The 24,799-nt window shown below is 40.1% G+C and overlaps 1 protein-coding gene across 1 annotated transcript in view; it reads right to left on the reverse strand.

Annotated features, from left to right (window-relative positions):
- ADAM22 (ADAM metallopeptidase domain 22) overlaps nucleotides 1-24,799 on the reverse strand; it is a 145,902-nt gene that overhangs the window by 52,594 nt on the left and 68,509 nt on the right. Inside the window, exons 5-8 of the mRNA XM_074864897.1 lie at nucleotides 12,886-12,968; nucleotides 8,253-8,316; nucleotides 7,536-7,605; nucleotides 859-929 (exon numbers count right to left, since the gene is read on the reverse strand). Of these exons, the coding sequence (XP_074720998.1) occupies nucleotides 859-929; nucleotides 7,536-7,605; nucleotides 8,253-8,316; nucleotides 12,886-12,968 (288 nt within the window). The remainder of the gene's footprint in view (nucleotides 1-858; nucleotides 930-7,535; nucleotides 7,606-8,252; nucleotides 8,317-12,885; nucleotides 12,969-24,799) is intronic.

The raw sequence follows: 24,799 nt of genomic DNA on the forward strand, positions 1-24,799 counted from the left end.
AATGCAGTAATCACCTCTGTATTACGCTTACTTTGCACTTAGAAGCATTTATGACTGTGCTTCTTCATGGTGTCCTTGTTTTCCTGGGTTTTCCAGGACAGTTATTACATCATTATGATTTAAAAATGCAGAGTAATGGCTAGTTTATAGAAAGGTAGCAAACCAACTGATACAAAGTAAGAACCTCAAGAATGACTTCTGGAATTTCTCCAATGGCTTTCTCACTTCTCTTGTGCCTCTGAGAGGCTTGCATTAGAGATGTTAAAGTCATCTTCCCTTGCCACTGCTCTCAGTATTTCATTTTTGCCTGCACTGTTCAGCCCCTCTGACGCAGCTCTGTTCTGACCTGTACCATCATTTGAGCTCCATTCCTAAAAGGCAAAGAATTGCTGCTAACTTTCCAGGGTACAGACAAACATCTGCACTTAGGGGCTCCCCCACTTCAATAAACAGGGAATGAACTCTCAGTTTAGAATATTTATTTTAAATCAAAGTCAGGTGAGATGAAGTAACTAGTTGTCACCATTGCAACATAAAAAATATTTGTAAATGTTTCATTAATTACAAGTTTCTGATAAAACTCTATACTCAGAATGAAAGAAATTATTTTAGCTACTGTTTCATTTGAGGCTTAGCAGTGTTTAACAATTTTATAACTCTTCAGGCAGGCAACGTCCAAGAGAACCCAACAATGTTTTGTCAAAATTAGATACCTCTTTTTATAATAGCTGTATTGACACAGAGACTTCATGCCAAACCAGCAGCAGCAGCAGGACTCCATCTGGACAAATCAATTCAGCAGACACAAAACAAACTTGATGGTGATATTACTTATAAACAAGCATAACTGGCACATACCTGCCTTTTACTTCTTTTGTGTCTTGGCTTTACAACAAAATTCTGTGATGTAGTATTCATTTGCCAGAACTCTAAGCAGAAAACACAGGCAAATACATTGAACGTTTATAAGGATATAGCCCAACAATTAGTGACCCCGATGCCGCATGACAGTAGTACGGCATTCTTCTGCACATCAGATGCAGTAACAACTCATTTTTTCAAGTTTCCAGCTAGAAAGGAGGCAACGTTACAGATGCTTCCCAGTAACAGGGTTCTTATTAAAAACTCTACTAGTGATAATCTGGGTCTGCTGAAACAGATGATCTGTGGGTGTCACGCTTCAGAAAGCACAGCAGATGTTCTACACCAAAACTTCACCAACACTGGGCATGTAGTATTATTAGAACAGTGCTTCCATGGAGTGAATCACATTTTTGGGAATTCAGCAGACATTCACAGAGCTCTCACAATAGCTACCTAAATTAATAAGAAGAGCACGGAAGGCAGATTTAATGCTTTAAGATTATTATATTCACAAAGTAAAATATGTTAGAGTCAGGAGAAACCTTATGAGATTTTGGCAATGCTCACTATCAATACATTATTCCTCTCTGCTAATCCCACTGTGTCTTTAATTTCTTAAACCTCTAATCATAAGCAGCAAGTAGTTTATTCTTTTGCTAAATCACTTTCACCAAATCTATTACTAGCTGCTCACGGAAAAGGACACATTATAAACTAAGCAGAAGATCATACTTGCTCTCAGCCTTTTAAATGTCCAAGAAGTATTTTTCCATTTTTAGTTTTAGATTCATAGTCTCTGTCTCACTTTTCCCTATACAATAGAAATCTCTTTCCTTATCTTGTATAACCATGTTTACTATTCACATAACTCCAAGAAGATTTTTTTTGGAGAAACATAAATTGAATGTTTGCAGTTGCTTATTTTGTAGTATGTCTTTTTCTCTTGGATACTTTCCCTCCTCTGTGCTTTCTGCAGCTTTGGACATCCTTTCAATCTCCAGGAATTGAAAACTGCTTTCAGTATTCCAGCATGATTTTATCAGTCCTGCAGAGAAGCAGACAGTACTATAGCAGCTGTGTAAATTAAGGGACTTCCAGTTCACGTACTGGAAGTACACGTGGTTGTGTTACAAAATCCTGAACAGTTCAGTTTCACTGGTGAGACAGGTAGGTTTCTCACAGCTCCACCTGCCACCTGCTGTACATTAACTGTGCAATTTCTGCATGAGGTTTAAACAACAAGATTAAAAACAGTGCTGATAGGAATTTGATGGGGCTGCCATATGAGCAAAACCTTAAAACACGAAGTTGAATTGCCCATCTGACAAAACATTACCAGGCGTAAGAGCTAATCTTAATCGAGAGTGGATGGTTACTGATGAGACAAACCAGGAAAGCAAAGCATGGCCATTGTATTGTCTCGGCTAATCTTGGGGATTACACCATCATTTTTGTATGTGAAGTCTGCAGATATCTTTTTATGGAGGGGCCTGGACAACCATAGGCCCTTTGCTTAAAAATGACTTCATGATTACACCAGTGCACTTGAGGATTTTCTTTACAAAAAGCACCTAAAATAAATGAAATCACATCCAAGTGTCCCTATTTCTTGCTCAAAGACCTTCAGTCTCTAGAGCTCACAATGATGAGAAGCTAAATCTTGAAAACTTTTTCCAAATTTGTTTTTGATTATGCTTTACATATGTTGATTGTTAATTTAGTCTGTGTTCTAGTGCCACACAACTGGCACTAGGTTGTGTACAAACTGCCACTCAACCTGTCATTTTAGGTTTTCACAGAATCACAGAATCACAGAATCAACTAGGTTGGAAAGGACCTTGAAGATCATCTAGTCCAACCATTAACCTAGCACTGCCAGTTCCCATCTACACCATATCACCCAGCGCTATATCGACCCTACTCTTAAACACCTCCAGGGATGGGGATTCCACCACCTCCCTGGGCAATCCATTCCACTGCCTAATAACCCGTTCTGTAAAGAAATACTTCCTGACATCTAGTCTAAACCTTCCCTGGCGCAATTTGAGGCCATGCCCTCTTGTCCTATCGCTTGTTACTTGGTTAAAGAGACTCATCCCCAGCTCTCTGCAACCTCCTTTCAGGTAGTTGTAGAGGGCGATGAGGTCTCCCCTCAGCCTCCTCTTCTCCAGACTAAACAACCCCAGTTCCCTCAGCCGCTCCTCGTATGACCTGTGCTCCAGACCCTTCACCAGCTTCGTTGCCCTTCTCTGGACACGCTCGAGTAATTCAATGTCCTTTTTGTAGTGAGGGGCCCAAAACTGAGCACAGTAATCGAGGTGCGGCCTCACCAGTGCCGAGTACAGGGGTAAGATCACTTCCCTGTCTCTGCTGGCCACGCTATTTCTGATGCAAGCCAGGATGCCATTGGCCTTCTTGGCCACCTGGGCACACTGCTGGCTCATGTTCAGCCGGCCGTCAATCAACACCCCCAGGTCCCTCTCTGACTGGCAGCTCTCCAGCCACTCCTCCCCAAGCCTGTAGCGCTGCTGGGGGTTGTTGTGACCCAAGTGCAGCACCCGGCATTTGGCCTTATTGAACTTCATACAGTTGGCCTGGGCCCATCGCTCCAGCCTGTCCAGATCTCTCTGCAGAGCCTCCCTACCCTCAAGCAGATCAACACTCCCACCCAGCTTGGTGTCGTCTGCAAACTTACTGAGGGTGCATTCGATCCCCTCGTCTAGGTCATCAATAAAGATGTTGAACAGGAGTGGCCCCAAAACCGAGCCCTGAGGGACACCACTCGTGACCGGCCTCCAACCGGATTTAACTCCGTTCACCACAACTCTCTGGGCCCGGCCATCCAGCCAGTTTCTTACCCAGCAAAGTGTGCGATCATCTAAGCCTCGAGCAGCCAGTTTCACCAGAAGAATGTTGTGGGAAACGGTGTCAAAGGCCTTACTAAAATCAAGGTAAACTACATCCACAGCCTTTCCCTCATCCAATAAGGAGGTTACTTTGTCGTAGAAGGAGATCAGGTTTGTCAAGCAGGACCTGCCTTTCATAAACCCATGCTGACTGGGCCTGATCCCCTGGTTGTCCCGCATGTGTTGTAAGATGGTACTCTGGATGAGCTGCTCCATCAGCTTCCCGGGTATCGAAGTCAAGCTGACAGGCCTGTAATTTCCCGGATCATCCTTCCGGATGTTTTATATCATGGTTAACAAAACTGGTAAAAATACAAATCTTAAATCAATAAAATAATTTACAATATGTATATAGGGTCTCAGATAACTTTACCAGCAAATGTGATCGTTTTACACACCATCGGAAGTCAGTCATCTCTAGAGGGGAATGATGCAGCCATTAACATCAACACATTAACACACATTAACACAGCGCTATAATTCATAAACTGGATGAATTCACACAGGGTGCATTTCCAGGCAGGGACCCTCAGGCAAAAGAACATGACCAGCAAAATCACAGAAAATGCAGATAGTTGATAAAGCCTAGTGTAAATTTTGATGGGAATATATTACCTTGAAAAAGTGTAATGAGGATTCATAGAATCATAGACTCACTTAGGTTGGAAAAGACCTTTAAGATCATCAAGTCCAACTGTAAACATGGCACTGCCAAGTCCCACTAAACCATGCCCCTAAGTGTGACATCTACATGTCTTTCAAGGGACCTCAAAAGAACAGAACATCTGCAATGCATTATTTGAAAAACAACACCTTCAGTAACATAGTGTTGTTTAAAACTATGCCAGGGCACTGTATGTCTGAATACAGATTGTGAGAAAAAAGAGTCTACTAAATTATGAAGTCAAATGCTCTAAGCATGCCAAGTCATCCATCCAAGCTTTCCTTATTTAAAACCCTCATTACCTCCTCAGACCACTGAAAAGTACAGTACAATTAATTCTTTTCTGCAACAGCTTTTTTTTTAATACACAAGGAGTAAAAGAATGTAAAATGTACATTGCTATCGAACTGTGGTATAATAGTGTATGCTTTTACTATCACGGATATCGAGTAATCCCTATTACTTGGGTTTTTTTTTCCTTTCTAACATCAATATTGAAGCTGATGACACATTCAGTCCATTCCTAACACAATGCTGAGTGTAAATCTCAGCCTACACACAGACTCTTTTAAAGATAATAAGAAAATCTTGACATGAAGGAAGATCTCCTTAGACTGGGCAAACTGATGAATTATGCAATTAAGTAATAAGGAATATAAGAAATACTGATGGCATAACCTAGCACAGCGCTTGCTACTAACAATAATGATTCTGCTGTAGCACTTTAAAAAAAAAAAATCAATGACGACAATACTACTAGCAATTAATTGCAAATATTGTTTAAAGAAAACAAAAAAAAACCCAGTTAGCACTCTCCAGACTGGCAGGGAAGAGGCAGTGCCAAGCAGAGACACTGGTGGGGCAGCATGTATGAGGAGCAAAGAAGGTGGTGGTGGGACAGGGTGTGCAGCAGACTAGGGCGTGAATGACAGAGCTCCTGTGGGCACAGGGAAAAGGGTGGGGAAGCAGAAGGTGGTTTGGACTGCTCTTATCCTCTGGAGCTGTGGCTATGCATGAAGGATGACTTAAAAGACAGAGATAAATTGAATAATCACAGACAAAGAAAAATGGTGGGATTCCTAATGGAATATAATCTGTCACATCTACTGAAACTTTCACCACAAACCTCAGAAACACCTTTCCAAATGGTTTTACAAAAACCAGTATGGGCATGTGGGAGAGCAGATAAAGTTTATTTCTCCATATAGGGGATCCTAAACATGAAGGGATAGAAGATTAGCACCTTATCCCTCTTAACCACATTACAAATATTTGTGTAATTAAGACCACTAGTACTCCACAATTAAATCTCCTTTTCAACCTTTTCTACAATCCCGTGATTCTAATTCAATCTAATGGCAACATCTTCCATTATGTCACATGCTGGGCCTTGCACAGCAAAGCCAGCAACTATTTACTTGTTATCTACAGTAAAATCAAAACTGTACAAGCATATCTGGATTTTTGTGGGGGAAAAAACCTGAAGCCCTATTCTGACAGTTTTTTGGAAAATCAAGAAGCTATGGTGGAAGTAAAACTGGTGGATTATAATTGCAATAATAGTGGATTATATTTTTCATAATTTTAAAAACAGAAAATAATTTTATTTAAAAATCTTGAAAACATAAAATTTCACTATTATAAAATCTTAGAAGACAGCCGATACATTTCTACTAAGTACCAGCTCTAACAGTCTCCAACTTTAACAACCTGAGACAGAAGATTTATTTTAAACTTATCAGTAGTTGCATTATTTCCAACCTTTCAAATGACATATCCTCTAGAAAATGCGATAAAAGGCACACTTTGTTATTTGGCCTTATGTTCAATAAATTGTTCTCATTACACTACCATCTCCACAAGTATGGGGTGTAACCACTGTACATGTCTAAGGTGCACAAACATACAAAGTTTCATGATAAAGATGTCAACGCCCTGCACTGCATGAGCTTTTTGTGCTGCCCCTCCATCCCCGCACCTCCTCCACCTCACCTAGGCAATCTTTTGTGGAGGACGTGAGGCACCAAGCTGCAATACTGTTTTGTTTAGACTCAGAAAGATTCCTTCTTCAGAACTGAAATCAAGGTGACCCAATTGTAGCAATTTCCCTTGTTTTTTCTCATTAGCTCTCTGAGTGATTTGCTTAACAACTAGCAAACCTGCACACACTGTGCTCCAGGTAAGGACCCATCTATGTGCAGTACACAGCACCATAAGATTCCCAGATCCAGCTGTTACCATAGGACAGTTTGTAACAAGATGACTGAACATGTGCAACTCTCCTGGAGAAATTAGTCTAGAGGTGGTTTCTACCAAAATGACAGTGTCTACAAAGGACAGTTTTATTTATCTAGGGTATATTTTGTAGAATAGGAAAACGCATCTGTAAAACTGGCAAATCCTTGACAGAATGGTGATATGCCATAAATACCGCAATTTTAGTTTCAATTAACAAGTCAACTTCTCAGATGAAAACTAATTTTTTTAAAAACCTCCTCTCCCTCCACACACAATATAAACTGTCTGTGGGGATTCATCGCTACAAGCACTTGAAACCTCTGCCTCCAAATTAATTTGTACTGAAACGCATGACCCAAACTACAGCCAGTACTGTGAAAGATGCTGAACGGACTGGAGATGAGAGTCACTGAACAGCAACGGTATCTGGCAAGTTCTTGCCTCCCAGGCTTATGCTCACACCATGGTACTCACCTTGTCTCAAAATAGGAAAAATCCATGAACAGTTATCAACCACTGGCAATGTGGGGTTTATTTTCATCAACTTTAGGCTACCTCAGTCCTTTTCTTTCTACAACTATAAGCATATAATACAGTCCATAGACTGCATGACTTGTTAAGAGAAACATACATCACAACATGAAGGTCTGGGAGAGGTTTAATTCATTGGATTCAGGGGTTTTTTTTCCAGTGCGTTCAGTGTTTCAGATTCTTTTTTTCCAGTGTTTTTTTATTTAATCAGGAAAAAGAAGAGATATACCAATAAACAATATACTATCAGAAGATTATCTATCAAATACGAATAACAAATTTGGTCTTAGACTAAAACAAGTCAGTAAGTCATGAATACTGAAAAATCGTACCAGGTGGCAGGTCGTCCGAAGGAAACTCAATCAACTTGGATTTGTAAACAGAGTGGAAATGGAAGTCATCCTGAAATAGTAAATAATTGCCTGTATTAAACCTGGATAAACTAATCCATCCCATGAGCATTAAACAGACATTTCCAAAGGTCCTTGTTATCCAACACCAACACTAGTAAACATGCAAGTTGCAAGGCACTATTACTCTACACTCCTCTTTTCACAACAGTGATGTGATCACTAGCACCACAGTTAATCATCTCTCACTTGAAATACCTGAGTACATCAAATGGAGTGGCTGAGCACACTTAGAGCTAGGCTTAAGAGAGCTGCCCAGGGAACATCAATGTGAGTCACAGGAGCTGCTGAACTGGAGTCAAGGCCAAACCAGTAGGAGAGGGATGTAATGAATCCAGAGTGGGAAATGCCAGAGAAGGAGACAGGGCACTCACAGGCTTCTCCTGATGACTCCAAGGGACCCTCATCACCCTCTGGTGCTGCACTGCTCTACATCCAAGTGTTACCAAGTACACAAATATACATATACCACTGCCTGATTTTTGGAGGTCTACTTTTGTCTGTGATGATGGGGACACACATATGAGGTAAATGAGTTGGGAATGACAGGATGACCCTTTGGTCCCAAAGCCTAACCTGTACCCATGAATGTCCGTATTCAACAAACAACACAGCAGGACTACTGTAAATTCTACTTACCTCTGAAGTGTAGTTTTCATCTGGTTCAATAAGGTAAGTATGATTTCCATCATAGAACATCCCACTGTCAAGAGCAGGAAACGCAAATACTGATTTAATAAACAAATACTAGTGTAACATGGAAGTAAGTTTCGGAAGTTCATATATTTAAAAAATGTAAATATTTAGAAAAGGAAACAGTTAAAAATGGTTTCAGGAACTGAACGTAATTCTGAGTAAATCTTTTGTTTCTTCGCTTCAGAAGGAAAGATATTCTCTCCTGTGGTGATATAGACTCTTCTTTCTTCCCCAAAGCTCCTCTACCGCACATATAAACACCACAAAAATTGGCTAATTTAGCCAGTTCAGAGCCCCCACTTCCATGCAAGAGAGACCTACCTGAAACAGATAAATAAGGGACCTGTCTTTAGGAATACGCATATTTGTAACATGCCTACAGCTTTCCCCCAAATAAAAATATTGTTGAATTGAATTGATCCTTAGGTTTTAATGGTTTTGATTAACTCTTTCCTCAGTATTTTTATACAGTACCAAGTACAAAAGGCATAATGGGCTGTTTTGGACATAAGAGGGCTGTTTTGGGCATTTCAGCAATAATAATTATGACAGATTACTTTTTTTTTTTTGAGTTAAAGTTTGTATTTCTAGGAAACATTAATGGCTATATGCATTATCGTATGAATATAGACTTCATATGATGTTCATGATAAGGAGATAGGAAACTCTATCAGACAGGCTTCCAATGGGTTGTGGTGAAAAGAGACACAGAGGACCAAGCCTCCTGCCATATCCATCGTTCTGGCAAAGTACTCACGGTCTCTTTCTTAATGGCATAAAATCTTCTCAACCACAGAAATTTGAAGGTCATTCATGATAAGCACACTGCTATGTATCTCAGAAAATCTGCCACTTTGCTTGCCCACACACAATCACCAATTTTCCGTATTAAATTCCAACACACAGTTCAACTCTAAACGAAGAATAAACTGAAGCGTTAAGGCTCTCTATATGTAACAACACCACCAAATGCTTTTGCATTACCACTTGAATGTACAGCAAAGGTGACACCCATTCTGCAAGGATGTTTTCTGTTAAGAGTTACCTTAAGTTTACTTAGGTAAAGAGTGTACTGAGGTTTAGCCTTTAACATATTGCAGGATGTAGAAGTGTGGTTGAATTGCACCTTAAAAGAAAGTGTTGATACAGACATTACTCTGTAAGAGCATAAAAACAAAGGGCATTTCTTATATCAATACCCTTCTGATCTTCAATCAAATCAGCATTTTTTTTTTTATAATTTTGCCTTTATTGCAGTGGCATACACGCATGGTTGGGATTAGGCTGTATCAGCATGTCCCTTTCAAAGTGCCACTACTAAGGGCTTTAAACTTGGCCATAAACATGAGCTGTAAGTTCAAACTTGGCACATAGTACACAACAGCAGCATGAAAGCAAGAGTATTTATTTATTTAGATTACTCTTTAGCAAACTTCTGGGCATCAAAAAAAACTCCATCAGAATTATAAACAACAAAACCAGATACTTTTTTTTTTTAATGCAGCCTTTTATTTTTTTAATTGGCAACATTGATTTTGGTTCTGCACTGGACCAGATGCAGTCAGTAAAATATTGTCATTCTTTTTCTGACTATTAGAAATATAAGCCTGTAAAGCATTACAGCTATTGATGAGCATACTTCTCTTACTATCATTCACTTACAGGGTTAACCATGTAGCATTCACAGAAGTAGCTTGGGTTACTGACTGTATAGCATCTAGTGTGATCATAAGTGTATCTACAATATAAAGCTGTTTCACCTTTCAAATTACCTGTGCCTATTCTTTAGAAATAAATACTGCCTACCCAGCTTAAGATAAATATTCTAGCACCTGCTGAAGCTTCTTTGCCTGGGAATAAGATGAGATTTGAGAACATCCTGTGGCTCTTAATCAGGCAAAATTTCCTTCCCTCTAATTGCAACTTCACTTAAGCACAGTCTGCAAGATGAAGCACTATCAGCAAACAGCTTCTCGTGCGACTGTTGCACTCGGCAGCACTGACCTCTGATCAAGTCACTCAACAGTGACCAGAATAATAGTCACAGCTGACCTACAGCTCTGACTTGCCCACTCAAAGCGTTCATGGCTCTTTTCCAACCGACTTCAATAGTCCAATGCTCTGTGAACAAATCACACGCTCACAGATGTGCTAGAGAGAAAGCAATAGCAAAACACAATTTCCAAAACCTGAATTTTGATTATGTATATTCTTCAAACAAATTTGTGCTCGTTCAAGTCTAATTTGCAGTAATAACAGCAGTTTTTATATTCACCACCAGTGGGCAGCAAAATCATAGACCAACCTGATGTCTAAGCCCACAACTACAAGTCGTGCCTGACTATAGCTTGTTAATATCCCAGCAACCAGTGTATTTTGCATTCAGAGTTTTTTGTGTTAACTCATAGGAAACTGTGGTTACTGCATATCCCACAGGGAAAAAAAAAAAACAAAAAAAAAAAAAACAAACAAAAAAATCCAAACAAAATGTCTCGCTTGGAGTTAAGGTTCAAGAGATACATTTTTCATTGGCAAAGTCAGTAAGAATAGAAAAAATTAATAATTTTAAGCATTGCATCAGCCATCCATCTGATTAATTTAACTAATACAAGGAAGACCACAAGATAGACATTACCAACAGAAGAACTCATAACTGATGATTTAAAAAACACAACATTTTCTCACAGGTATGAAAAACTCAGCTGTTACTGGCCAAGATCTAGGAATACTAATAAGTAAAAGAGAAGATTAGCATGAACTTTGGGAATGTGAAGCTTATTACTCTATTAAAGGCATCTGTTCTTATGCGCTTCCTAAAATTCATGAATGCAAAGCTCCTGCCCTACAGACCTTATTAGAAGATAACTCTCCCCAGCTCCCCTTATTCCAGCAAGACGCTTCAAACTGTGGTTGGAGCTAAGGAGCTCTGATTGCCAGTCTGAGTTTCTAGTAATTACTTAGCATTTAAAATTGACTGTGGAGGAGCTAGTTGTAATGACAGAAATGCAGTATCAGAGAATGTGAGTTTAACACAGCTCAGGAAAACATTACTAGATGCTGAAATTACCAGCCTGCTATAGTAAGCTTCATATTACGTTTTGTGTGAAGGATAACTCTGCTGAAACTTTATTGTATCAGGAAAAAGGAACAAGAACAAAAAAAGGTACTTCTCATGGGAGAGCCGAATACAGGGGAAAAAATGCATCTTTCATCACGTAACTGTGTTAGAAGGGACCAATATGAGTATCAGGCAATTTAAGAATACAGAGCAGCAGGAGGGTCAGTCCTAAGAACAAATCCACAAAAGGAGGGCGGGAAAGGACATACACTGGCTCTCCTTCCTTTCTGCTTTTTCTCCTAGGAGTTAGCAGGGGCCAAGACCTAATGGATCACTGCTAATGGAAGCCATTCAGTGGCTCAGGATGCATTAGGATGGTACTATTTTTAGGCTCACTGTCCATAACTGAAACTGGGCTCTAGTTGCTTGAGCTGCTCAACCTTGATCGTAAAAGAGATAAACACAGCTGTAAATCAGAAAAGTGCAAGGATGACAAGTCTTCTGCATGTATTCTCACCCTTCCTAACAAAGAATATACAAATATAAAAGAAAGACACTACTTAAATATGTGTACTTATATGGTTGATAACAAAACTACAGAATAGTTGAGATAGACAATAAACTGAAGAAGATTTCCAATCAGCTAAGCCCTGCTTCCTCAGAAAAATGCAAAGCTTAGGTAATCTCCACACAGGCTCACTTGCTGCCCTGACTCTTCAAGCTGATCTCAGTATCAAGAGCACCGAGATCCTGTAATTCCCAGATTCAGCAGACACTGAAGTTACTTGGTTGCTCTGAAAACCTGACTAGCATCTTTCAATAGTGCCAAAAGTAGACAGGTCCAAAAGCTGTACAATCAACACACAGCTCCATGTAACCTTCAGATGACAGACGCTTTAATTATATTATCACTAAAATTATGTACTTTAAAAAAAAATATTATTGTGCAATTTTATATCCTTTCTTCCAGATTTTCCAAGATTTTACTATATTAAAGGTATTATCCCATGCACACAGCTTAAGGCCAGCAATTCTGTGAAGAAAATGGATAGGACAAGAGAAACTCTACACTCACCCTTTCCTTTGTAAAGAGAGTAGAAAAGAAAGTTAAATACTTCATTGTAGCAACAAGAAAAGAACACAATTTCCAAATGGTTCATGTCAATACTGGCAGTGGTTTTTATCCTTGTAGAATAAAATGTTTTCAGCTACTTTTACTCTTCTATCTCTGTAATAAATGACCTTAAAACAATACCTGGCCACTGTCAAATATCCTCAGTTTAAAAAAAAAAAAAAAAAAAAAAGAGACGAAACTTGCGTGCTTTGCCAGTGAATTTTGAAAACAAACAAGGCTTTTGCAAGGTTCAATTTAAACCCATTTTTTCTAAAGATTGTTGAGTACTTAATAATGGTGACAAACTAGTAGGAAAATAAATAGCACTTCTTTTACTATAAACAGCTTTATTTGTTTAAAAGACTAATAAGCAAAGGCCAGTAAAAACAAAACAGCAGACTTACTGTAATCCATGGCATGTTGACAAGGCAACAAATGATACTGGATTTCCTCGAATTTCTCCCTGATAATAGCAATGTTCTCCTCCCTGAAATTGGAAATTTGAGACTGTAAATCCACAGGACATCCCACAGTATCACACTCTATCCTGTCAAACACTGCTTTTTCATAAATATGTTGCCAAACAACTGACATGGCACCAAGAATTTACTGTTCATCCCATTTCCTTTTAGCCATGGTTTGGTACCTAGACAAACATCATCATTTCAACTCTCTGTACCAAATAAAGATATTTTTCAGTGTGAAATCCCTGGAATCCTGAGACAGATTTCAGAGACATATGACTCCAAAAGTGTTCCATCTTTCTTCACTGACTAGGAAAAGAGTTGAAAATAGGGGGCTTAGACTCAACACCTGGTCTGCACATGGCTACATCAGACAAGATGAACTCTGCTCTGAGGGTAAGGCAATTTCCTACTTCTGAGGAGAAAGGTATGCTTATGAAATAATAATACTTGATTAAAAAAGACAGCGAATCAGAAGTGCTCATTAGTGCTCCAAAACTAGTGAAAACTAAGTATAACCAGGCAGTAAAGGAATACAACGAAAATTAATATTTGCCTCTTCTCTTCTGCAAATAAATATACACCTTTCAAATCAAATCCAGCAGACCTTACTCAAAAAATTCCCCCCTTAGATTTACAGAAGTCAGACCAATAGCAAAATAAGCCCTACTGCACATGTACTGAATGTATTCAGTATTGTACAATGTCAATATTTGTATGCAAAATTAGGAAAACAATTCAAACATCCCTTAAATTCTCACTGCCACTCTACCCTGCAGAGGAACTTAACTATTAGTGTCTTACCAAATTCAGCTATGTCATATTACTGCACTACTGTTGGTTAAAGGACTGTGAAAAAGATTTTCAGAAGATTTCAACATTTTACAATTTCTGTTCCCTACCAGAAAATGTATGAATAAATCTACCTAGCCTAATGTACCCAGACATGTGAATATTTATGTCCATTTACTGCAGGGAGGGAAAGGCATTACAATTACTGCTTTTTCAGAAGCTGGCAGTCGCTTGCATGATGCACAGCACAGTCATTTTAGACATCTGACATAAATGCTGTCGGATTTTATTTTTCAAATACTAAAAAAAAAGTCAAGATCAGGCAAAGGCAAAAAAACACACAGAATATGTTTGCAGTTTTGTGTTTTGATCAGGAAATCCTGTTCTGTTTTCTACAAGGCGTGCAAACTATTTCTGAAAGCAACTACAAAGTGTGGGTGCCCCTGTTTTGAGGTGCTCTCCTTGAGACAGTATAGGAGCCTGTTTGTCAGAGCATGGCTGCTCATAGGGAAGGAGACCTGATCTCCACCTGGTCACTGGAAACCGTTAGTTCCTCCGCAAAATCTTCTGAAATGTGACACTTGATCCAACAGATGACGAGTCTGACACTATTTGACAGGCTTGTTGCTTCACTCTCAGAGGAGAATCCCTGTGACATATCTTCTGTTAAAAGTGTTACACTTTTTTTTTTTTTTCTCAATTTCTTTCAATCTAGTTATTTCCTCTCTTCTACATACTGCTTCTTCCTTCCACTTACTGCAGTGACAGCAGCCACCTCCGCTGACTACTCACCTCGGCGTCTTTTTCTCTGTGTATCTGGTACAGAGAGAGAACACCTTCACCAAACTGACCTGCAGGGTGATCATCATGCTACCCACCATGGGCATCTTTCTACTAAGAAGTCTGCAGGAAAATGCCACTGGTGCCACACAGGTAACACTCGACCAGCTGTGCTGATGTTTATCTGGCTCATGTGTGTGAGAAGCTCTGGGGCTGACCCTCCATACCAGGCTACAGCGGGGTGTCTGGTGAAAGATGTACAACCCATCACCCTTGGACCAGCACTTCTCAGGACCATCAAGCATTTGGGACTCAGATGGAGTACAAGTGAAAAGGAGATGGTTTGAGGTTCTGCTTTGCACTCAAATGCATTTCAGTCACCAACATCCTAAATTACATGGGATTTTAGACAGCCTACATCTTTGTTTTTCCTGAAACCTTGGCTCATTTTCTCTATTTTATTCTGCTTTTCTACACCTACTTACTTCCTGTATCTTAGTTATTTTAAGCTCTCTTCATTTGAGATTTTCTTTCTCTCAGTCTGCAGGATGTCCCCCACTACAGGATCACAGTACTGCTTAAGGCTTTCAGGTCTTTCCGGAATATATGAATAAAAAGTAAACAAAGAGAGACTCCAGTAAGCTAATAACAAAACTAACAATCAACTATATGGATGAGCTAAAACCTTATGTGTAATAAAAATACTCTCTGAACAGAACTCTTGCAGTAGTATTCCTGTAAAAGATATAACTGGAATAAGCACATAAATATGGGAATAATACTGAAAAGACTATCAGTAGGGAGTTGTACAGGGTTCTAGCTATGGAAGGAATTTGAAATAATTAGACAAATTTGTTTGTTCTCAGAAAATGTAGTTAATGTGTACCAGAAGTAGAATCTCAGGCTCCATTAGTTTGCAAGACCATGTCTTTGTAACCAGGAGGAACATTTTTTCATACTAAGAATCCAAGTCTGTTGCTCAAAAGTGTGTTTTGATCTTCTTAATGAGAATCAAATAAATGCCCCATGATAGTACCTCCAAATTAATTCATTCCATAATAAATCCATGAACAAATTTTTATGCATACAGATCTAGAACAGAAAAATGTAAGAAAAACAGCTCTAAATTCTTGCCTAGGAAAAACACAACTCAGACACACAAATCCTTCTATTTAATCAAATCAATTCAACTCATTGATCTACTGAAGTTCACGGCAGTTCTGGTGGAGACAGAAATATAACTCTGATCCCAGTCTCAGGGACCAATTCTCACCACTACAAAACATTTATTTCTATACGCTAACATCTGGAGGATATTTTTTACACATGCATTTTTGTTCCTATCAATATAACGTAAGTCACCTTGAACCAGTTGATAAAATTTAAGGGGTTTAAATGAAAATAGCTTTTTTCAAGTACTTGATGCACTAGTGATGTGTTGGGTTTTTTCTGAAGAGAACTCTTCAGTGTAAGAAATCCTGCTGTCAGGATACTCCTAAATAAAGTTCTGAGGATAGTTAAAACCTCAGGAAGGAAATAAGAGGTGATGCAGTGAAACCAGAAGGCACTAGCACTGGATGGCTCTGGGAAGAGTGATTGCTTAGCACTTCTTAACAGTGTCTCAAGTAGATAAAACATGCCAGTAACATGTGGCATGTGGCAGGGAGGGTACAAATTGTATATTGTACTTTTGGGAGACTCACTTTCAACAGTTCACAAAACCTGTGATGAGAGAAGCACTTAAAGCTACAAAGTCTGGGACTGGTTCTGTACTGAGAGTCAGGACAACTACAGGACAGTGTTTTCTTTAGAGCACATGTAATTCTGGACAAGAAGTTTACTGTTGTTGCCTTCCTATAGTGCTGAGGCTGAAATCCCATTGGTTTTGACATGTGCTAAAGCTCCTTTATAGCAGGTGCTGTAATAAAATACACTGTACTACAGGAAGAATCACAATATATGAGAGGTCTAAGACCATCAAAAGACTAAACGTAATCATCACATCTATCTTCTTTTATTCTTTTACTCTGCTCTTGGAAACACTCACTGAAGGACTGGGGTTGTCTCTTTTCTATTGGTATCTGTGGCAGTGAGAGAGGAGCTGAAAAAAAATCTTCATTTTCTCCTAAAAATATTCTGGTCCTATATGAAAATTAACTTTTCTCCCAAGAGCTGAAATTAGCACCATTACCAACAACAGTTCAGTCCAGAGCATCAAGGGTGTTTTGTGAAGAGCTATTGGCTTCCTGTAGCTATTAGAATCCCTCTCTGCTCGATCAAAAGCAGGCAGTAATTGCCCATCTCAGCAAACCAAACCTCCAGGCTGGCCCTTGTCAGCTACTGCGGAATGGTTTAATGTAAAGATGAAGAGGAAATAAGACTGCTCTTCTAACATGCCAGTCATCAAGGCGAGCAGCACATTTACCCCTTTCTGCTCCAAGACTGAACCTGGCCAGTGTAGAGTCTGGGACAAAATTAGGCTAAATATCATTTCCAATGAGACAAGGTCAGCCTGGTGACAATGCCTGTGACACAGGCCTGCAACACACACACGCGCACACTCATGCCATATCCAAAGGCAGTCTAATGCTACAGCAGAGAGAAGTTCAACATTTCTGCCTCCACAACACGCACAGCCACTGTTCATGCTGTGGTTAGCACGACGCAAAGCAAATTTTCTGCCAATGTCTGTGGCACGCAGTTGTCTGTTTCCTCGGTTCAGTAATTTCTCCTTCCTTCATGAAACCTCTCCGCCTTATTGGTGACTTACAATAGCAATACAGAATATGCAGATGTTTAATAAGAAGTCTATTGATTTGGGAAGCTAAAAATGTAATAACATCCTAACCCCCCCAAACAAATCAGAATGACCCCAGGGTCAATTAAAACAAATGAATCATTATGGTAGTGGATAATTACATCAAAATCCAGTACTAGGGGTATCGTGCCCTGTGAACTGCTATAGCTCCTCACCAACCAGCATGCAACCCTTTCTGCCCATGTCAGTCGGAGCTTCCCTGCAGCCTCCCTGGGTAGGTAGTGTGGCAAAGATACTAAAAAATGAGAAGGCAGAGATATTAGCAATGCAAGTAAAATCTGTCCCCATTTTTATCCTCTAAGATAGTCTGTCCCTGCCCAGAGAGGCACCAGCTGCTGAGTAAACACAAGAGACATGAAAAACACATTAACTGATATTCACAATGAAGGGGCAAAATAAGCAAAGCAAAAGAACAGCCACAACAGTCAGTGATGGCAGCAGTTCACCGTTCTCTGCAGTCTCAGTGAAGAAAGTATCTGCTGACCATATACTGACAGTGTTTGTTATTCTCCTCAGAGACACTATGACCTTCCCAGGGGAGGAAAATTAAGGATGCACATTCGTCTGCTTTCAAATAACACCCGACATCACATCTTCGAGTAAGCAATTTTCTGCAATTAGGAGAGGTGCTGGCCATTAAAACTCATGCTACAGTCAGGCACTGATCCTGAAATTAATAAATTCTTTCTTCCAGCCGCTACATATTCCTATTTTAACACTCAGTAATCCAAAGGAAAGGAGATTGCTGGTCTAGTTCAGATCCTAGTAACACAGGTCCCTCTTTCCCTGCAGCAGAAAGCTCCCAAAAGGCCCCCTAATGACCACGCCGCCATTCTATGAAGCACCAGATAATGATTAGCTTCTTAAAGAGTTACCCATCTTGGGGTCAATAGTTTTAAAACTGCTTCCTTAGTAATCACTTAGATCTATTTACATATTATTGATGCTTGCACAAGTTTTGACTCGGTCATAACTAAGACTGAGAAAGAGCAACAGGAGAAGAAAATGCACACCCTCTCGCTGAGTTCTATGGCAGGAAACAACTTACTACGGATGGCTTTCTCTTTGTAAATAGAAAAGTCAAAATGGCACTTTGACCTGTGTAACTGCATCAAGAGAAAATCTCTTTTAACTGACATGTGCTTCAGCAAAGGCATGGGCCCGGCTGGTGGGGCTGTGCTGTCCTGCAGCAGAGCAAGTCCCTGGACTTAGCTGTTGTGTACTGCAGATTCCCAAAAGCTAACTGTTTCGAAAATGGGAATGGTGCCCTCCCTTTGTAGGAGGAAAGCTATCACACATACTCGTACAACACAGCACCAACATGCTGTAGTGACATTAGGTTATAACGCTATTTCAGATTCTGAAATCAGAAATATGGATTCCAAAATTAGGATAAAGCATCACGGCTTCTAAGGCTTCTCCACAAAATGCCCTTGTTTAAAGACCGTTGGCAGCACTCTTAAAAAACACAGACACACGTGTACATGACAGGATCCTGCACACAGGCGACTCGCTCCAACTGCCATTGGTGACTCATGGTAGGTGCTTTCAGCAGATGGTGTGTGCTATCAGCCCAGCTTCCTGGTTCGGAGGCCAAATGAGGCTTGTGTTTACCGCCCAGTAGCTACGAGAGAAGATGCTCCACAAACATAGCTGCAGGGTGTGGAGAGAGAGCTCATGCCAGTGCAACGCCATCTGGTCTGGGACCTGCCTTGGCATCTGCTTGGGAAACAGCCTCTTGACTTGCCTTGCCTTACCTTGGTGTTAGAGAAAATTATTTTAATTATCAGCTGCCTGATAAAGATGAGGCAGAGGAGAACGGGGTTGGTTACCTCTTCCTGCCTACTCTGTTGTCTTAAAGTCAGTTCTTGTAGCAGTGCCTAGTGTCTCTGAGTCATGGCATACAAGTCATTTTAATGACAGTCATTCTGCCCCGTTCCTGCATGCCTGTATGTAGGAAAAAGGGAGAAAACATTTTAAGGGACTATATAAAAATGCTTTATAATCTACCCATACTAATCTGTCACATCAGTTCATCAGCCTACCCCGAGTCTGAAGCCAAGTTATAAGCTCATGATGTACAAGATTACTATAAACACAACACAGAAGATGAGATGTTGGCATGCACCTACATGGATACCAATCAGTCAGAAGAAGATAAAAGTTCTAAGTAAAATGGAGAAACATACTAATTAGATTTCCTTATTGGCTCATTATTTCTGAATGATAGAAACTTCTCTTTAAGTGAGAATTCACAGAGCTTGAGACTGTGTCTAGAAACATTAATCTACTGTATATAATACAGTGTCAGTTCGGTATCCATTGGGAACAACAGATGTATCTAGGCAAAGCTATTTACAGAAGTCAAGATCAAGTAAGTAAAGATATCAAGCTAAAGCACACTGAAGTCTTGCATGTAAGTGTTCTTTTGGAAGTACAGCGGCTTCAGTTTGCTTAGCTTAATTCCCCCTCAAAGGGATTAAGTTAAAGCCAAAAAGATACATTTATTCTTTAATAAAAGCATCTACAAAGGGATTTAATGTTCTTTAATGTTATAGCAGTAGTTAATTTCTCTTAGCTATACTCAGTCCTTGCATGGTCTGAGTTTACAGAACACTTGGTTGATGACACTCTCTGTCTATGTGTGCTGTATGTTGTAGCTCATGGAAAATAACTCATGAGGTACACAAAGTCTGGCAGGACTTTTCTGCAAATGCAAGCACTGGACTGCTGCCTTCCCTCGGAGGCACATGAAAACCACAGCAGAGAGTACTCAAGAGGTATCTCCTGATGGTCGTAAAGTCACCTGACTTGTCACTTCAGCAGAACCAGGACTTAATCACTGGGACCCACATCCGCAATGGAATGTACATTTTACGCTTTTGATGGCTTCCACTTTCTGACAATTTTTTTCCCCTTCAGGACTAGCTAAAACCGCTGGCTTTGGTTTTTTATATCACAAAGAAAAGATAATTAAACCCGCAAGATCCTACATGAGTCACAATCAGAGATTCATTCTAACATAGTATATTCAAAAACATGGCTTGGGAAGGACTCTTAATACTGAAATCTGCCACTTTTAATTTCCTCCTTGTCAGTAGCAGGATGTATGTAGAAAGTAAGCTAGTAATAGCAGGGAGATAAATAGATATAAAAAATGTTAACGCAAATGTATATTAAAAGTGCCCATTAGGTCAGACAAATGCATTGTATACGATGGCTAATTATCTTGCCGTGGTACCCCACAGAAGATACTATGTTTTACTAAATCCCAAAGGGATCGCCTTCATAATTCAAACAATGCTAAAACAGGAAAGTGAGATATTTCTCAATGTCCATCAACTCAGTGTGGCAGCATGACCCTGCTGCAAAAAAAAAAAAAAAAAAGATGCCCAGAGTAACTGAAAACACACAGCAATTTAAAAATTTTCTCAACTCTTCATCAGGGCACAGTAACATTAATTCTAGCCAAAATCTGTGGGAAGTAATTTGACCAGTATACTCTGGGACCACACTTCCCTTTGAGATGGCAGCATCCTGTAAGGTATGAACCATACAGACACTCCCTGCTTCACTACTGCATTCTGATCTTCTCCTTCTTGTGGAACATGCAATTTAGGAACTCCCATCATACAGCAAAAATGCCTATAATCAGTCCCTAAGTGAAAGAAGTTGCCATTTGTTCTATCCGATTTCATCCCATTTTTATTTACTCCATTGGTCAAAGACAGCCAGTCCTCCATCTCATCCCTCTGTGAACCATAATGCTTCCCAGTTTTGTACTGCTAGCAAATTTCATTAATATTCACATACTTTTTTTTTTACCTAAGTCATTAATGAAAATATTCGACGAGAGCAGTCTGAAGATCAACCTTGCAGGAATCCCCTGCTAAACTGTGTCAGATTCACAGACTCCCTGTCAGCTTTTCTTTGGCTAGTTTGTTGCTATCACTAAAAAGTAGATTATGGCCTAGATTTATTAATAATTTGCCATGAGGCAAGCAGAGCTCTGTTGAGGGAGTAGGGGAAAGGAGCTCCGACGACATTATGGGAATCCTTATTCAAAATCTTCTCTCAAACAAGCGAGAGTGTGATTTTTCTGGTACTAACAACTTCTCTAGTCTCTGGACACAGTCAAAAAAATGCTGCCACAAATAGGCATATATAATTCCTGCATTATTTATGACTTGTTCCTTTTCAGTTTCTTTTCTCCCCCAAGGGCTCATCACCAGGTTGTGCAAGCTCCGGGTACATGCACACACAGCTCCCCACCAGCTCCAGGCTCCAGGCTCTCAGGGCAGAGCCTGTCTGTGCTCTCCTCCCATCCCCTCCCACCAGCCGAACTGGTGCTCTGGTTTTCAGGAAGAAAATCTCATCCCTCACAGGAAAGCCTGTTTAGCATACAGACTTTTCTGGCAAGTTGAAATGCCTTTCTCTTTGGTTACAAAATGGTGAGTTATCAAAAGCTGAAGAAAAATTCCAATTCTGTTGAGCTCAGACAGTGGATGCCCTTAAAACTGGAAGACGCTGGTGGAAGCACCTTGATATAAGATTGGAAACATACCAGTCAATGATAAATATGACCTGCTCGCTGGCTCGGTGTTTATTCTGGCTGCACTGCAAATTATTGTAGCCTGATGATCAGTTTGTACCTGTGGCGATACAGCAAAATGTTGAAACACTACTTAGGATAAGGTCTCATCAAATACAGGCACGAAGACATAGCAGACACAGATGTTGCCCTCAGTCAAGAGACCATACCTTAACAACTCCTCCAGCAGACCAGATTTGAAGGAGGGAGTTGAACAGAAAAAGCAATGTCCATCATGTCAGGGGTCCCCAGCCTGCTCTGGCTTTTCAAGATTTTAATATTTTTCTCTCTTCTATATTATTTTCCTAAAAAAAAGGGCATTTAAAGAGCCCTTCAAATACACATCGTGGCACACACAAGCTGAGACTTTAATCACAGCAAGGCAATGAAGAGTAGCAATTTTCCCCTCTTGTGCACAAGCATTAGAACAGCTGTAAGCTACAGTAACAGGAATTTTGCGCCTGCTACTAGCCAAACAACACACATAACAAAAGGAAATAATGACTGGTTTTGCAAACTACAGTATTAAAATGCATCTGCCCCACAACCCTCATTCTCCAAACCGCAATGACGGCACCTGTGCTAGAGCCACCGCAGAGCACCAGGGCACGCTGGGGCACCCCAGCTCGAGAGGATGGCTGCGGGCAGTTTGAAGGAAGGCACTGGGCACTGTCCTGCCCCTGCTCACTGCTGCACAGGCAGCGGCTGAGCACCATGGCGGCCAGCAATATGACTCAGCACAGCTTGGGATACAAAGCCACAGGGCAATCTTAAATTGCAAGGCAAGTTTGGCCAAAGCTTCTCCATCTGCACTACAATGGAGAAAAACAATACCTAGCATTTAATGTTACTCCATTTATGTTGTTCAACGCTATCACAATTATGAACACGCAGGGAAGTAGAAGCAAAAAGCAATGTTCTTTTATGCTGTGAACACTTTTGTTGTAATTTTGTGCCCATAATACACATACTGTGTTTACACCACCACGCTTAAGAATTTTAGGACTGCCTATGAAACACAGTTCCTTCTAGGTGTATTTAAACACGTCACCAAAAATTCACCGCATTTATCTACCTCAACTCTACCTGCGCAAGTTCTCTAACTCGGATCTGAATTATTTTCATTGCTTAATTTTTTTCAGAAAGCAATTTTCTAAGAACTTATAGAATTCTCCAATGTTTTGGGGGAATACAGGCAGAAACATTTATTTCTACACTCTCCAAAGAGGAAAACTGAAACATTTTATATGAGAAAATGTCACTGAATAGATTTCAGTTGTTCCTTCTGAGGGAGAAAAATCCAGTAATGTGAATTACTCAACACTATAGCTGTTTTTTGCCTTTCATCTCACTGACAGCATCAGTGACAGAATGATAACCCAAAAAAGAGAGAGAGAGAGATAAAAGGACACAGAGATATACTGCAGCAACATTAAGCATACACAAGTTGAGTATTTATGTGCTGTGAGCATAGGATGATCTGGACTGACACAATCAGGAAAAGGCAATGCACGAAGGGTTTTTCTCTTATTACGTGATTATTCTCTTTTCAAACAGAGGGAATTTAGGCCAATACTGCTCTAAATGAGGGTGTGGGGGGAAAACATTGAAATATTTCAAAGATCTACTTCCTGTTTTTCTTAAGCACTGCACATTGTTGCTGGTTTAGTAAGAATGTCTTAGGTGCTGCCTGACTGTGCCAAATCAACAAGGACATCTCCCAGAGAAGCCTCCCTTCTGCAGCTGCTAAATGCTGGCACTCTGCAAAAACATGTGTAACGTTCCACCTTCACAATGTCCAATGTATTAATGAACTGTGCAGCAATCAAACGTAATTCAACTTTCTCCTACAACAAAAAGGTGTGTTAAACTGAGGACTCTCCTCCCTATAAAAATCCCTTTGCTTCTCCAAAGTGGAATTTGTAGTTATTTCAATGTTTCTCTCTTTCCCTGCCCGCCTCTCCTCTAAAGCATCTTAAGTAATGGCAGAAGGTCCGTATATATTTTACAGCACAGGAAGTTTTACTGGGGGGTGTGGAGAGGGGGAGGAGTGGCAAAAGTAGTTATCAACTCCACATTGCATATAAACCCAGGCAGGCATCTGCTTCCCGGACGCATTCATGCCTGTAACATTCCCAAACTGCTCAGTGTATGTACAGCTGCCTTCCCACAGCGATTCAAAGTCCTGTCTTCTCCCATATTGCTGATGGCACAACAGCAGCGCTGATGATTTGCGTGTTTGTGCACTATTCCTGCACTGAGAAATGCACAGGGGAAATACATATCTATTTTAAAATACACCTCTCCTTACATCACTCAGGCGGCCAAGAACAGAGGAGGCCCTTTTGCTGTATAAACAGGCTTGCTCAAAGTCTGCAGCTGGCAGTGGATGGCAGACGGACTTTTTCTGTCACTGTTTCTCTACCAAAGCAGCAAGAGAGATGTTGCCAGACCGCCTCTGTTTCTGCCTACAGCCGAAGACAAATCACACAGAGGTGGGTAAAGAGCCACTCATTGAAGCAACTGATAGAAACCTGGCTCCTTTCTGAAATACCTCTTCTGCTGCTTAAGAATATGCTACATAGCAGAGTGCATATTTTGTGATTTATTTATGCTGCACCCTTCTGCTAGCAATTTTTAAATAAGTATCTAAGCAATGTGCACAATCCCTAAAATCCAGTATAATAATTATGTTTTGCCTGGTGCATGTTATAAGTACCAATTTAGAGGTGGTTCTACCAGTTAAAGTAAACAGTTTCCACAGAAATTGAAGGTACTAAATCACCATCATGAGAAATTCTTGTATTTGCAGTAAGATTTTCAGAACATTTGATGTAAAACCAGAGTTCAGTTTCTCAAATGCAAAATATACT

The sequence above is a fragment of the Strix uralensis genome, chromosome 1 (assembly GCF_047716275.1).
Source record: "Strix uralensis isolate ZFMK-TIS-50842 chromosome 1, bStrUra1, whole genome shotgun sequence".
Classification (NCBI taxonomy): domain Eukaryota; kingdom Metazoa; phylum Chordata; class Aves; order Strigiformes; family Strigidae; genus Strix; species Strix uralensis.